General features: G+C 42.0%; 2 protein-coding genes across 3 annotated transcripts in view; one reads left to right on the top strand and one right to left on the bottom strand.

The window, feature by feature from the left end:
- MROH8 (maestro heat like repeat family member 8) overlaps window positions 1-14,109 on the bottom strand; it is a 54,319-nt gene extending 40,210 nt beyond the window's left edge. The window contains exons 1-4 of the mRNA XM_026503457.4: window positions 13,765-14,109; window positions 8,531-8,652; window positions 6,326-6,471; window positions 3,994-4,116 (exon numbers count right to left, since the gene is read on the bottom strand). Of these exons, the coding sequence (XP_026359242.3) occupies window positions 3,994-4,116; window positions 6,326-6,471; window positions 8,531-8,652; window positions 13,765-14,057 (684 nt within the window). The 5' untranslated portion in view covers window positions 14,058-14,109. The remainder of the gene's footprint in view (window positions 1-3,993; window positions 4,117-6,325; window positions 6,472-8,530; window positions 8,653-13,764) is intronic.
- Window positions 13,814-14,782, top strand: part of RPN2 (ribophorin II) — a 54,473-nt gene continuing 53,504 nt past the window's right edge. For both annotated transcript variants that reach the window (XM_026503465.4, XM_026503463.4), the window contains exon 1: window positions 13,814-13,911. In XM_026503465.4, coding sequence (XP_026359250.1) covers window positions 13,899-13,911 — 13 coding nt within the window. In that variant the 5' untranslated portion in view covers window positions 13,814-13,898. The remainder of the gene's footprint in view (window positions 13,912-14,782) is intronic.

The raw sequence follows: 14,782 nt of genomic DNA, 5'->3' as shown, positions 1-14,782 counted from the left end.
CACAGCCACGGTTCCGCTAAGTCTAACCACAGCTTATCCAGACAGCAGTAGATTCTTTTTCTCAGCACTCTGGAATTGAGACCAAGAGCCTCAATCTCAGTCTGGCTGGCCTACCACAAAGAGAAAATTTTAAATTTGGGAGTACTGTGCCCTGTGCACAAGGTAACAGAGAGAGCCAATTTTGGGAAGAGAGGTGAGGGAGAGAGAGAGAGAAATGAAAGTGTATACAAAGGAGCAAAGATGAGAGATGGAGAGAAAGCTCTGAGTATGTGAAAGTTATTATTTTTTTTTCTGGATTCCTTCTCTTCTGGGAGCACGTTGCTCTTCCTGTTACAGGATCCTGGGAACACTCAGTTATCCTAAGAACAAATCTCCCCTTTAGTGTTTCAGCTGCCACTAGTAGACTTCTCTTACCTGCCACCAGAAAAACTCACCAGGTACTTAGTGTCCAGGAGGCAGCACTCAATAAATATTACTGTGCTCTCTCTCTTGCCCCTTCCTGACTTTTCTTTCTTTCTTACTTTCCAGCTCTGGTCAGATCTTGCTGGTGGCCTGATGCTCTTTCTTGTTTCCTCAAGGAACTCACTTTATTTTATGGCTTTATAGTCTGGAAGGGACAAAGCACAAGACTCTGCCTTTAGCCCCCAGGGCTCTACTCGCCCAAATCTAGCTAGCTCACAGGCATCACCACTAAGAGCATAGCTACATCCTGGCAATCTTGCGATAAAAAGTGAGTTCATTATCGTCCTCCTCCAAAGGACACACCTTCCCAGCCTTTGATTGTTGTCAGTGGTGCTCTTTCCCAGGACTCATAAAAGAGATGACTTAAGATTTCTTGTTCTCCTTTATCCATTTCCCGCATCCAATCAATCATGATGATGGCCACTGCCTGCTCTGCACAGCTTCTGACTCTCCACCCCAACAGCCACACACCTCACATGTGGATGAGGCAGTGCCTCTTAGCTAAGCCACCAGGCCTGCAAACTCTTTTTTTCCATCAGTTAGGTATGAAAGGCTTATTATTTATTCACAATTATGCTAACCGCAATGGGGAATTCAGAAGTGAGAGGCTATTTCTTGTTTGTAAAGTATTTGTGTAGTAGGAACGTCTTGGGGTGACTATCGAGATCAGAGCAATCATCCCCTCTCTGGGAATGGCCTCCACTACACCGAGAGGGAGGCCCACGAGTCATGCCCTTACTATATGAGGCTGCGCCCAACCATGTCTGATCGATGAAGGAGTGGAGAACAGACCCAGTCTGGGCCAATCAGATTATTTTTCCCAGAATCTGGAATTTTTTTTTTTAAAGATTTTATTTATTTGACAGAGAGAGAGAGACAGCCAGTGAGAGAGGGAAGACAAGCAGGGGGAGTGGGAGAGGAAGAAGCAGGCTCCCAGCGGAGGAGCCTGATGTGGGGCTCCATCCCAGAACGCTGGGATCACGCCCTGAGCCGAAGGCAGACACTTAATGACTGAGCCACCCAGGCACCCCCAGAATCTGGAATTTTTGAATGACAGACACAGATCGGGAGCAGCTAAAGGTTTGAGTCATCGTGATAGTAAACTCTGCCTCTGAGACCCCAGGAGTTGTCCTAGAACATACTCTTCTGAAGCCTTGATTGTTAAAAGGCTTAGATTCTAAGGGCGATATCCTAGCGTGCTGTTTTTTCTTTTTTTTTCACTTAAGTGAGCCAGAGTTGATTTTTATTTTTATTTTTTATTATAGAAGAATCTTAACCAATCTTAACAAAATGAGACATTTTGTCTCAAAGGCCTTAATGAAAGCCAGACAGATATTACTATCTCCATTTTCCAGGTGGAGCTAGAGGCTCAGAGAAGCTAAGCGATTTGCTTCAGATCACACAGGTTGTGCTTGACAGCACTGGAACTAGAAATTGTGTCTTCTAATTCCTGAAATAGCTCCCTTTCTTCTTTACCATTCTGCTGCAGGGAGCTCAAACTCTCACCAGCACAACCGGGCAGTCTTTCATGTTAGTTCAGTCCACTGTGAATTTCCATCCTCCAAAATCCTTCAGCATTTATTATCCATACCACTGAAGAGTCTTCCTGAAACGTCATTCTCATCCACCGCCTGCCTCATTGCTCAAGTAATCCAGTGCCTGTTCAATGCCGAGTGTATCTTTATTTAACAAACAACGCAGTAGTAGTAGGATTTTGTGGAGGACCCCAGGTGCAGAATTAGGGTGGACCTCCAAGCTAGCAGAGGAGAATTAACAGGCACTAAGCACCAGTCTAACTCCATTAAAATTCTAGTATCCGCAGGTCTTAGTGCCCATGTCTGCTGTGGGGCACCAACAGCATCTAAAAAGCACCCCCACTGCCATTCGGCCTTGACATAGCCGGGTAGTAATTTGCCAGTCAAAGCCCCTACCCACTGGTCCCTACTGTCTACCCAATCCAGCACATCCTTCACGGCTCAGATCAGGAGATCTATCTGGATTGATTTCATGCCAATCTTGTCATCTTTACTCCATATCCTAGTTGCCACTGCATTTCTCTTTTCTATTGAAGTTCTCAACAGAATTTTCATAGCTTTTTTGACTTTGAGCTAATAGACACACAACAAACCATACATATTTAAAGTGTATAGTTTGAAGATTTTTGACTTACATATACATTCACCACAATCAAGATAAGGAACATACAGATTACTCCCAAAAGTTTGTTTGTGTAGACTTTGTAATTTCTCACTCCTATTCCTCCCCATTCTACTCCTTTTTTTTTTTTTTTTAAGATTTTATTTGTTTATTTGACAGAGAGAGACACAGCCACTGAGAGAGGAAACACAAGCAGGGGGAGTAGGAGAGGAAGAAGCAGGCTCCCAGTAGAGCAGGGAGCCCGATGCGGGGCTCAATCCCAGGACCCTGGGATCATGCCCTGGGCCAAAGGCAGACTCTTACGACTGAGCCACCCAGGGGTCCCGGAAATTTGCATTCTTTATTGAAGCACCACAGTGTTCTAGATACAGAAGATCCTTGATAATTGCCTATTGCTTAACAAACCTGTTGTCTGGTTAGCCTTCAATTGTGAAAACTAAGCATCGGTCTAATCAGCCTTATAGATCTGTGGATTGGAAAAAAAACTGCTCATTTTCCTTAAGTGTATAAGAAATCTCAGATTCAGAATTTTAAAGCTTCAGAGAAACTGACGGGGACATTTCACAGATGAGAAAACTAAAGCATCAAAAAGTTAAACACTTGCTTAAGTGTATCACCTCCTTTGTAAAGCCCTTCTGGATCTTTTGACATGGAATCGACCTCTCACTCACTCCTCTGTACCCTTACTATACCTGTTTAAACAGTCCCTGTGACACCTGATTACACCTTGCTTGGCTTCAGAACAGGGATCCTGTCTTATCTTTGTAGCCTCAATTTGCAGCCCAGACACTGCCTGGAACGGTCAGGCGCTTAAAAAGGCAATGAATGATTGAGACAGCAGCAGACTGTGTGGCTGGAGTTAAGTATAAATACAATAAAAAAATATAACCGTGTTTCTCAAATCTAAACCATATGTTAGGTATCATACTACATGGCTTACGCTTATATCTTATTTAATACTCTCAATAGCTCTGTGAAGGATACAGCTATTCTTATTTTGTAGATGAGGATGCTGAGACACTGAGAAGTCGCACAGCTTCCCAAAGACACAGCTGGAAAGAGGCAGAGCTCGCACCTGACCCTGGGCATTGGTTTATAGAGCTTCCCTCATGACTACAGCTTCATTAATGAGAATGCAGCATTGTCTTTACTGAGAAATTTAAATGCTCTCTCCTTTCTACTCATTTTTTAGTTGGTTTCCAAGGGTAATTATATTTGTGGAGTACTCCTGGGTATTTCTCCTCCATGCACAGAAACTGATATGAGAAGAAGTCAAGGAAATTGATCATATATGTGAGGCCACTAAAACATTTGTTAGTCAAGTCACTGAATTTGTGTGGTCCTGATGATTTGTGATAAGGTCACAATACTTACGTTTAGGATACGCACAATGTCTGCTATGTGGCTGTGAATAAATGATTCTGTGGTTTCATCGTAAGGTAAAGTTCGGCTGAGAGAAGACAAAGATCGTAGGAATGTCAGCTTCTCAAGTTCGCTCTGAATTTGTGGAAAAATGATAAAAACACAATTATATATTATAATCGTATTTGATGATCGTAGAGGGCTTTTGAGAAGTTTCTTGCAATGTTCTAAACATCTGCCATCTCATTCAACCTAGTCTCAGGTCTTTTATTATTAGGAATGAATACATTACAGAGGAATGGAATTCCTCGTCCACTCGCCACTGCCTGGGTTTGGGACTTCGTTTTCCCTCTCAGCCTGATTAAATGCTGCATTACTGACTGCTCCCTAAATGCTCTCCCCACCTTTAGTCTTTGCTTCCCCACCTACCCATCCTGTCTATATATTGCTGTCTGATTAAACTTCCTAAAGGTGACCTTTGACTGTTACTTCTAGCTCTCTTGATGTCACTAAAGATTATTTTGTGTCTTTAAGGTTCCCTATTAAAATGCAAGTTCTTATTTGAAGAATAAAATCTCTTGTATTATTCTTTTCCTGATTATAAAAGCAGTATCTATTTATCACAGAAGCTTTGAAAAAATAAAGTATGAAGAAGACAATAGTAGACATCAATAATTCTACAATCTTGGGAAAATTTCTTCTCATCTTTCCCTCCCAGCCTATGGATAGTATAAACTGGTACAAGCTCTCTGGACAGCAAGTAGCAATATATACAGCCAGAAGCTGACTTCATGGCCTAATTCTTTCTCATCTACATTAGTGTAATAATTAACATTGAGCTTCCCTGCTCCAGTTTTGCCCCCCTCCAATCTATTCCCCTAGCTATCACCAGATTCATCTCCATTAAGTGCAAACTTGATCAGGTAAGTCCCTATCAAAATCATATCACCCATGGAGGTCAAGGCCCTCCCAGTGTGACCCCAGCTAACCTCTTCAAATTCATCTCCTCCTTGCCCTGCAGCATTCTGAGGTTTAGACAGATTAACTTTTATGCTGCCATTTCTTGGTTCTGGGCCTTTGCACCTTCTGAATTCTCTATATTTATTTTGCTTATTGATTAAAACTCATATATTCTTTAAATGCAATTTCTCCTGAAGCAGCATTGGGTGCCCTTCCTAAGAGTATCCATAAAGCACATGTAACATTGCTATCATGGTATTTGTGATACTCTGACGAAACTACCTTCTTATTCATCTATTTTCCCGCCTGGTTGTGGATTCAGGTGAAGACAGGGAATGGATTTTCTTTTTTTTTTTTCAAGTCACTGCAGCAATCCCAGCCCTTTATTAATTACAAAGAAAGGCTTTATAAAGCCCTGCTGACATGAAGTATAAAAAAAGTCTGAGTCCAAAGAGAAGACCAACATTCTGGCTTTAACTGTTTTTTTCCAAAATTTTTTATTAGCATTATACATAGAGAAAATGTAAAGTTTGATGAATTTTCCCAAACTAGAAACATCTGCATACATATATTCAAAGGAAATAAAATCTGGATCTGAAAGAGCTCTCTGCACTCCCATGTTCACTGCAACTTATTCACAATAGCCAAGATATGGAAACAACCTAAATGTCTCTTGACAAAGGACAGATACCTTCATCACTGTCATTTAAACAAACCAGGCTCTGTGAGTTCATCAAACATGCTCTGCTCCTTTCTGCCTCGAGGTTGTTACACATACGATGCCCTATTTCTGGAATACTTCCTCCAATTCTAACTTCTCTTAGTCTCTCCTATTTATTCCTCAGACCCGATCTCAAGGGTTCCTTCCTCAGAAATGCCTTCGCTTGCCCCTCGGTAAAGATAAATTCTTCTGTTATGTGCTCTCACAGAATAAATGAATGAACGGACGTTTTGCTAAACAACAGAATACTGTATTAAGTAGGGTAATATAGATCCTAGAAAACTTCTTTCCTCTCACTATCTCTGATGTTTATTTTTCTATGATTACATGCATTGGTATGTGCAGAAGAAAAAGTCTGAAAATACACTAAAATGTTAACATTAGTTATCTTGGGAGAGTGGATTAGGGAAGATTCATTTTTCTTCTTTTCTTTCTTTAAAATAGGAATTTTATAGTTTTGGTAAACAGAAGCATAAATATAAATACAATTTATAAATTGTATATTATATACAATTTATAAATGTATATAAATGTTTATTATAAAAATATAAACATAAATTTTATAGTCTATAATATTATTTGTATGATAAATCATAAATGTTTAAAATATTTGTTAAAACGGAGGAATAAGCTGGATGACTCAGTATGACTGCTCGTGCATACCTGTAGCTCACCATCAAAAACCTCCTGGATAGATTGGATCAGCCTCTCAACAACGGCCTCACTGAGGGGGCCCTTTTGGGTCAGGTGTCTGAAGCTCTCTGTGAGCGATTCCCGAGAGAGTCCAGCGATGTCAGAGATATCGGAGTCTAATACCGAAAGAAACACAGAAGATGATATATCTGTACTAGGTAGAGTTATACATTCATAATGGGGAAATCCACAGGATGTCAGGATAGACGTGCCCTGGTCTCATCTTACTATCTGTTCTGCAACCTTGACCGAGTCCCTTCCGTTCTCCAAGTCTCAGTCTTCCCAATTACAAATTCAGGGTTCTCTAAGGGCCTCCTAAGCTACGAAAACCTTTAAGACTGAGCTATAGCGGAGTGGTTAAAAGCATGGACTTTACATCTCAGTCTGAGACTAACTTGAATTCTGGCTCCACCCTTACTAGTTGTATGACCTTTATCAAGTTAGTTTGCCTCTTGAAACCTTAGTTTCTTCACCTGTAAAACAGGGTTATCATGAGGATTAAGTGAGCTAATGAATACAAAAGACTTATCTCAGTATGTGGTCCATAGTAAGCACTTAAATGGCAGATATTATTAAATTCGAAAGTCTATGACTCTGTGGTGACAAGAGCTTAAAATATGGTAGCAGCTCCTTGCTGATCTCTTCCCACTGGACCACGCTGCAGTAAGTGCTTGAGGGATCTCTTCCAGACCTGGGATAGACCTTGATTAAGAGTACAGGCTCCAGAGTTGGTCTGCCTAGGCTTGGATCCTTGCTCTGCCTCTTTCTAGCATTCTGACCATGTGTGATCTTACTTTTTCTGTGTCTATTTCTACATTTCTAAGATGCGGATGATAATAGAACCTACCTCATTTGGCTGATACAGAGCTAGCACCAAGGAAGTGTTGGCAAATATTATTCCTTTGCTGAATGACAATGATTATGGTGGTATCATTTCCCTCTTCTTATGGCTTTACATCCTTACCTCTTTTCCAAAACCAAGTTCTTTATTCCTATTGGGGAAACAGTCTTACTATTTCCCTCTTAACACACCCATCATCAGGGTTTCTACCCCTCTACTTCTGTACACTTTTTGGTCTCCTGAATTATAGCCTCTCTGCAAATTCCTGCCACCCACTGTCACATCCTTCTCATGCACTAGAAGCCCTACCTCATTCAGTTCTCATGCTTCTCCCTACATGTATCTTCTTCTTCTTCCCCACCTTCTCTACCTCCTACCTCTTTTGCCTAGTTAACTCCTACTCATCCTTCAGGGCTCTGCTCCAGGATGCCTTTCTTCAATCTCCTCTTTGCCCATTTTGACCAAGTATCCTCCTAGCTGCTAAAAAACCTCCCTACGCCTACTCCCAATCACCCACTTTAAACTCAGTTCCAATCATTTATCTACAAGTATGCTGTGTCTGTTCTGTTCATTACTAAATCTCCAACAGCTAGATCTGTGTTTAGGACATAGCAGGACTTCAATAAATGTTTGCTGAATGAGTGTAGAAATGGGAAATGTAGATCCTCAAGTAGTCTTTCCTGTCTCATGCACATGCTATTATATCCACCTGGGATGTTCCTTTCTCTACTTCTCACATTGGGTTGCTCTTTCACATCCTTGAGGCCTCCTTTAGGTTTAAACAACACCATCTTAGGTGTTCTCTGACAACTATGGCTTAAAATTGGTTCCCATCCCCCTTATTTTTTGTCTCAGCCCCTTGTATAATCCTTTCATAGTATTAACTACAATTTGTAATTACTTTATTTAATGTCTGTTTACTTATTTTGGTCCTTTTCAGCAAATTCTGTGAGGGCAGGGACCATGTCGGTCTTGTGCACTGCTGTATATTCAACAACTGGTACTCAGTAAATGCTTGTAGAATAAATGAAAAGATAGATATTCCGTAGCCCAATCAAGGGCCCACCCACAACCACCTTTCCCTTCTCAGAATTCTTCTAGTACTTAGACTCTGTGCAAGTCTGTAGGATTATCTATCTCAGTTTCCTATATGTCTAGACTAATATATTTTATCTCATTGTGCCAACCATATTCCAAGGTCTTAAATTCGGGGACCAAATTCATTGTCAAAGTCTAGTTGAGGGCTCTCATCCAGCAACTTGACTCAAACAGAGAATCCCTTTTCTCCACCTCCCTTCCTGCCTAAAAAAAAAAAAATCCTTTCCCCCTTTTACCTGTAAGTTCAAGGCTACTTGGATCTTTTTTAATATTCTCTAAGTTGCTCAGCTGCAAATCCACACTTCCTGAATCATTATCAGAAGCACAAGGGATCACTACTTCTTCCTGACTACAGATCCTAGGAATGAAGAGGGGATTAGAAATATTTGTATTTTAATTAATTAATTACTTAATTATAAAATCAATTAACATATAATGTATTATTAGTTTTAGAGGTAAAATGTAGTGATTCATCAGTTGCATGTAACACCCAGTGCTCATTACATCAAGTGCCCTCCTTAATGCCCATCACCCAATTATCCCATCTCCCCGCCCACCTCCCCTCCATCAAACCTTAGTTCCCTATAGTTAAGAGTCTCTTATGGTTTGTCAAGAAATATTAGTATTTTAGGACCACTTCTGTCTCATCACTTGAGAGAAAGCTTAAATGTCGCCTTCTCAGAGAAACATTTATTGATCATCGCACAGTTGTTTTATTTTTTCCCATAGTGTTGAACCATTACCTACAATTATCAAGTTCATTTGTGTTTGCTGTCTCCCATCAGACTATAAGCTCCATGAAGGGAGAAGCCTCGTCTACACGGTCATGGTTGGATTGCCAGCACCTAGCATATTGTCAGCCTCAGGGGGCATGAATGGATAGGTAAGAAATACTATGCTGCTGTTAAAAGACACTGAGGTAGAACACTCCCCTCCCCCAATTCCCCTTACCCTTGCCTACTTTTTCTTGTTTCTATAGTACACAATACTCCTAATATGTCATTCCCCTACCTATGATATTGGTTATCACCTATTTCCTCCCGCTAGAATGTAAGCTCCGTGAAGGCAAAGATTTGTGGCTGCTTTGTTCCTGAACGTATTCTAAGAGACTAGAATGCCTGGCACATGGTAACGCTCAATAAATATTGGTTGAGTGAGTGGACAGATCTCTACTTGCTGAATATTTAGCATGTATTAATGAATGAAGGAGCAAGTTGTCAAGCAATGTGTATAAACTCTGTGTATGTACATAGAGATACACAGACACACGTAACTGTTAGGATACGTGTAGAAAAACTTTAGGTATTCAAACATCTGTGGAGTGGAATTGTTGAGAGAAAAATTTACTTTTAAACTTGTATATTTCCTGAATTTTTAAAATATTGGCATGAATAGCAAACATTGACAAAGATGTGGGACAGAGAACTCTTACAAATCACAGTCATAAATTGGTACAACCATTTTGGAAATAATTTGGCATTATCTAATAAAGTTGTAAATGTGCCTCCACCACGACTCACTATTTTATTCCTAGGAATGTATTTCAGTGAAATTCTTACCCATGTGCTTTAGGAATATATGCAAGAATCTTCACAGTAGTAGTCATCATAGCAAAAAACTAGAGACACCCAATGGCCTACCCACAGTAGAATAAACTGCGGTAATTCATCCAATAAAGTACCATACAGTAGTGAAAATGAATGAGTTCTAGCTATGCACAGCAACGCAGATAAATCTTAAATATTGAGAGAAAAAAGAAAGTCACAGAAAAAATATGTAGTAAATTCCATTTACATAAAGTTAAGAAATATGCAAAAGTAAACAAATACTGTTTGGCATTATAAACATACACGATAAAACTATGAAGAAAAGCAAGGAAACAATATAACCTATAACCTGCAGGATGGGGATCTCTGAGCAGGGAGAAAGGGGATGGAATGGGTAAGACTAGGGGCGCCTGGGTGGCTCAGTCATTAAGTGTCTTCCTTCAGCTCAGGGCATGATCCCAGGGTCCTGGGATCGAGCCCCACATCGGGATCCTCCCCTGGGAGCCTGCTCCTTCCTCTCCTACTCCCCCTGCCTGTGTTTCCTCTCTCGCTGGCTGTCTCTCTGTCAAAAAAATAAAATCTTAAAAAAAAAAAAAAAAAGGAATGGGTAAGACTAGAAAGAGGACTTAAAAAGTTCTGGTCATTACTATTACTTTTTTAAGTAGGCTCCACTCCCAGCATGGGCCCAACGTGGGGCTTGAACTCAGGACCCTGAGAGCAAGACCTCAGCTGAAATCAAGAGTCAGATGCTTAACTGACTGAGCCACCCAGGCACCCCTGTTTTTTCTTTAATAGGATGACAAGTACACAATTTCACTGTATCATTCTTTTTTCTTTATGTATGTTTATAAATATTGTTTTTTCATTTAGCCAATAGTAAATAAAACAATTTTGGGAAAAAAACCCAAACCAATAAAGTTTGAGCTTCTTCCTGTGTACTTATATTTCTTTAATAATTAAAAATAACTAGTTAATTAAAAACAAACAACCTGAGGCACCTGGGTGGCTCAGTCAGTCAAGCGTCTACCTTTAGCTCAGGTCATGATCCCAGGGGCCTGGGAAGGGGCCTTGGGTCAGGCTCCCTGTTCAGCAGGGAGTCTGCTTCTCCCTCTGCCCCTCCCCCTGCTCTTGCTCATGCTCCCTCTCCCTTTCAAATAAATAAATAAAATCTTTAAAACAAACAAACAAACAAACAAACCCTCCAAGAGTAGAATGGCTGGGTCATGCAGTAGGTCATGTAACTGGCTTTTTAAAAAGCTACAAATCTGTTTTCCAACACGATTGCACCATTTTCCATTTCCACCAGCAGTATATGCAAGTTCCAGTTGCTCCACACCCTTGCCAGCATTTGGTATTATTGGACTTTTTTATATCAACTATTTCAGTGGATGTGTAGCAGTATCTCCCCGTGACTTAATATATAATGTAATCAATATATAATGATGTTGATTATGTTTTCATGTGCTTATCTGCTCTACATATATCTTGATGAAGTGCCTATTCAGGTCTTTTGGCTGTGTTTTTTACTAGGTTTCTTGCAGTGGTATGCTGATAAATGTTTAGAACAGACTCTCTAAGTGTAGTTTTTAAGTGAACGCTGGTCGATATTTTCATTTACATTAATGAGTAAGATGTAACCAAAACTTCAGAAGTGACTTCTCTGAGTTGGATAATAGTTTTCAAATGCTAGAACAATATTCTCTCAAGTTTTTGGGCTATTAGCAAGGTAAAGCCTATAGACATGACACACTTCTAAATTTAATTTCTATGAACATTTCTCCATCAAGTTTAGACATAACAAAGCAAAAAATCAGGCCCTGATGTGTAGCATTTGCTGATTCTATGGTGTAAATATTCCCATTGTGGCCAAAATCAAGCTACCAACATTACTTTGGAAAGAGATGTGCAGTAGCACACCACCATATAATATTTCCACCATATAGATGCAACAGATAAAAGCAACCACAAAAGCATACAAAGTGGTAAAATGTAGTAAAATAATAACGAAATGATGGGTTTGGTTTTCAGTAGATTTCATTTCATTTTAAGTTTGTATAATTTAATTTTTCTAAATAGTTGTATTTAACAACCAATTTGCAAAATTCTTGCTAAATTTAAAGATTTTATTTATCTATTTTTAGAAAGGGAAAGGGTGGGGCGCCTAGGTAGAGCAGTCGTTAAGTGTCTGCCTTCGGCTCAGGGCATGATCCTGGCATTCCCGGATTGAGTCCCACATCGGGATCCTCCCCTGGGAGCCTGCTTCTTCCTCTCCCACTCCCCTGCTATGTTCCCTCTCTCGCTGGCTGTCTCTCTATCACATAAATAAATAAAATCTTAAAAAAAAAAAAAAGAAAGGGAAAGGGTGAGCAAGGGGAGGAGCAGAGGTGGAGCGAGAAGAAGGGGGAAAAGTATCCCAAGAAGGCTCTACTCTGAGCCTGGAGCCCTATGTGGGGCTCAATTCCATGACCCCATGACCATGACCTGAGCTGACACCAAGATGCTCAACCGATTGAGCCACCTAGGCGTCTGCCTTGCTAAATTTTGTAAGTGACTCTTGCAAGCCAGTGTGAAATGGCTTCAGTACAACAGTGGTTGTTGTCTTATTGAGTTGGAAGAGTTGTTGTTTTTTCTAAAGATTTATTTATTTGAGAGAGAGGGAGAAACAGGGAGTAGGGGCGTGGGGCAGAGGGAGAGAGAGTCTCAAGCGGACTCTGCAATGAGTGGGGACCCTGAGATTAGGACCCTGAGATCACAACTGGAGCTGAAACCAAGAGTCCCACGCTCAACCAACTGCACCGCTCAGGCACCCTGGAAGAGTTTTTTATGTATTCTGTATCAGCACTGTCCAATATTACTTTCTGTGATATAATGCTCTATAATTCTGTGCTGTCCAAAATGATATCCAGCAGCCACATGGGGCTACTGAGCTCTTGAAATGTGGCTAGCGCAACTGAGGAACAGAGTTTTAAAATTTTAATTAATTTAAACTCAAATTCAGATATTCACGCACAGCTAGTATCTGGGACACAGTAAGATTTACCACATTGTGCATACTTTCTATGTTCGTAATAGTTAAAAGCACAGATTACGGGGTCAGCCTGCCTGGGTTCAGATCTTTTAGTTTCTTTCTCTATAAAATGGGAATAACAGTACAAACTTCACAGAATGGTGATAAGGAGTAAATAACGTACTAGAGTGCTTAATACACTGTTGGGCTATCCTCAATAACTGGAATTAGTTATTACGAAGTGCCTAGATAAGTCACTTCCATTTTGTTAAAAAATTACTGGATTCTTCTTATTTTAAAACAAACCAAGCTGTTTTCGTCTCATGAGTCACTTTTTTTTTTTGGTCACTTCTATTTTTGACCCTGCTACTTCTGTAAAATTGGGCTGATAGGCTCCTCAAAGTTACTGTGAGGAGTACTAAGTCCACAGAAATGCTTTGCAAATCAAAGAAAATACCACTCATTGGTCAGTTATTAACAAGCGAAACAATCTTTGGAGGAAACTGCCCTAATGTCCTAAAAAGGAAAAGAAGAAAAAGAAAAGAAAGAACGCAGAAGAAAACCCAAGCCCAGAACACTACTTGCCCTTCCTCACCGGACCCTTCCCATTCCTTTAAAATTGGCCGGGCTGCAGAAAGACGACTGAGTGACGGCGCGATCGGCCAATCAACGCAATCAGCCAATCAGCGGAGGCCCCGTTTCGGGCCCACCCCGAAGCCTCGTCCAACCGCGTACTGGTAGCACCCGGATTAGGACCGTTGCGCGGCGGCCGGTTCCAAGTGTCCCAGGTCGCGGGGGGGGGGGGGGGGAAGGCCGGCCTGTACACGAGGACCGCGGCGCCCTTTGCGCGCGGGAACTAGAATTTAGGCCGCGGCTGCTGGGACCGGCACGACCCACCGGGACGGCGGGGACTGACCTGTGCCTAGATCCCATCTCAGCACGCGCAGCCTGCCGCGAGTCCCTGGCGTCCCCTCCGGCGCGCTCTTGGAGCCACTTTCCCGAGCGGAAGTCAGCCTGCGGCTCGGGCCCTGGTGGGACCTGCTCGGAGGAATGGCGTCGCCGGGTGAGGCGTTGTGCATGGCTCGACGACGGGGCCCCGCGGCTGGCACGCCTTGGCGAGTGGGCCGTAGCCCGCGGGAGGCTAGTGCTCGCCACTCGGGAGCCGGCCACGCGGGAGCCTCTTCCCCTGTGGGGCAGGGGCAGGGGCATGGGCTCGGGCTTGGGCTCTTTTGGGGTCGAGTGTGTGACGGAGGGCTGGCGAGCGGGTGGGAATGCGGGCGAGAGGAGGTGGGGTGGGTGCCAGTGCGGCGCGGAGCTACGGGTGCCCCGGAGGCCCAGCCGGGGGCCGCGGTGAACCCTAGGTCTGGCTTCACTCATTCATTTGTCTCGCGGCGGCTCCTGGCCGGGTGGCCTAACAGTTTTTGGCCAAGTGGTCCTTTGGACCGTGGCTTCCTTTTTTAGTAAAAAGAAGCAAGGAAATCACTCACCTCTCTGGGAGCTTATAGTATAAATTCTGAAGTTAGATTCTCCTGGTGCAAACTGGTAGTTTGCCCAGTATTCGTTATGTGACCCAGTCCGAGTTCCTTAACCCCTCTTCAGCTCAGTTTCTGATCTGTAAACTAGGTTAGTCACATTATTTGCCGCATAAATTGCTGCATTAAATGAGCTGAGCCCGTGCATAGTTTAGAATAGTGCATGGCACTACGCAAGCATCAATAAAGTTAACTGCATTGCTAGTTCTTGAGCGGGCACTGTGCACGATGGACTCGTGTAGTCTTACCACGGCTTGGGGAATGTGTACTATTACGTACGTTTGACAGACAGGAAGGCAAGATTTCAGAGAAGAAAAGTAACTTGCCCAAGGTAATAGTGAATAAGACAGTGGGTCAGTGCTCCATTTTTTGAAAAGTTGAGGGTAATAGTTTGTTAAAAAC

This window comes from Ursus arctos, unplaced genomic scaffold, assembly GCF_023065955.2.
Source record: "Ursus arctos isolate Adak ecotype North America unplaced genomic scaffold, UrsArc2.0 scaffold_16, whole genome shotgun sequence".
Classification (NCBI taxonomy): domain Eukaryota; kingdom Metazoa; phylum Chordata; class Mammalia; order Carnivora; family Ursidae; genus Ursus; species Ursus arctos.
This window is presented reverse-complemented; position numbering and strand designations above follow the sequence as displayed.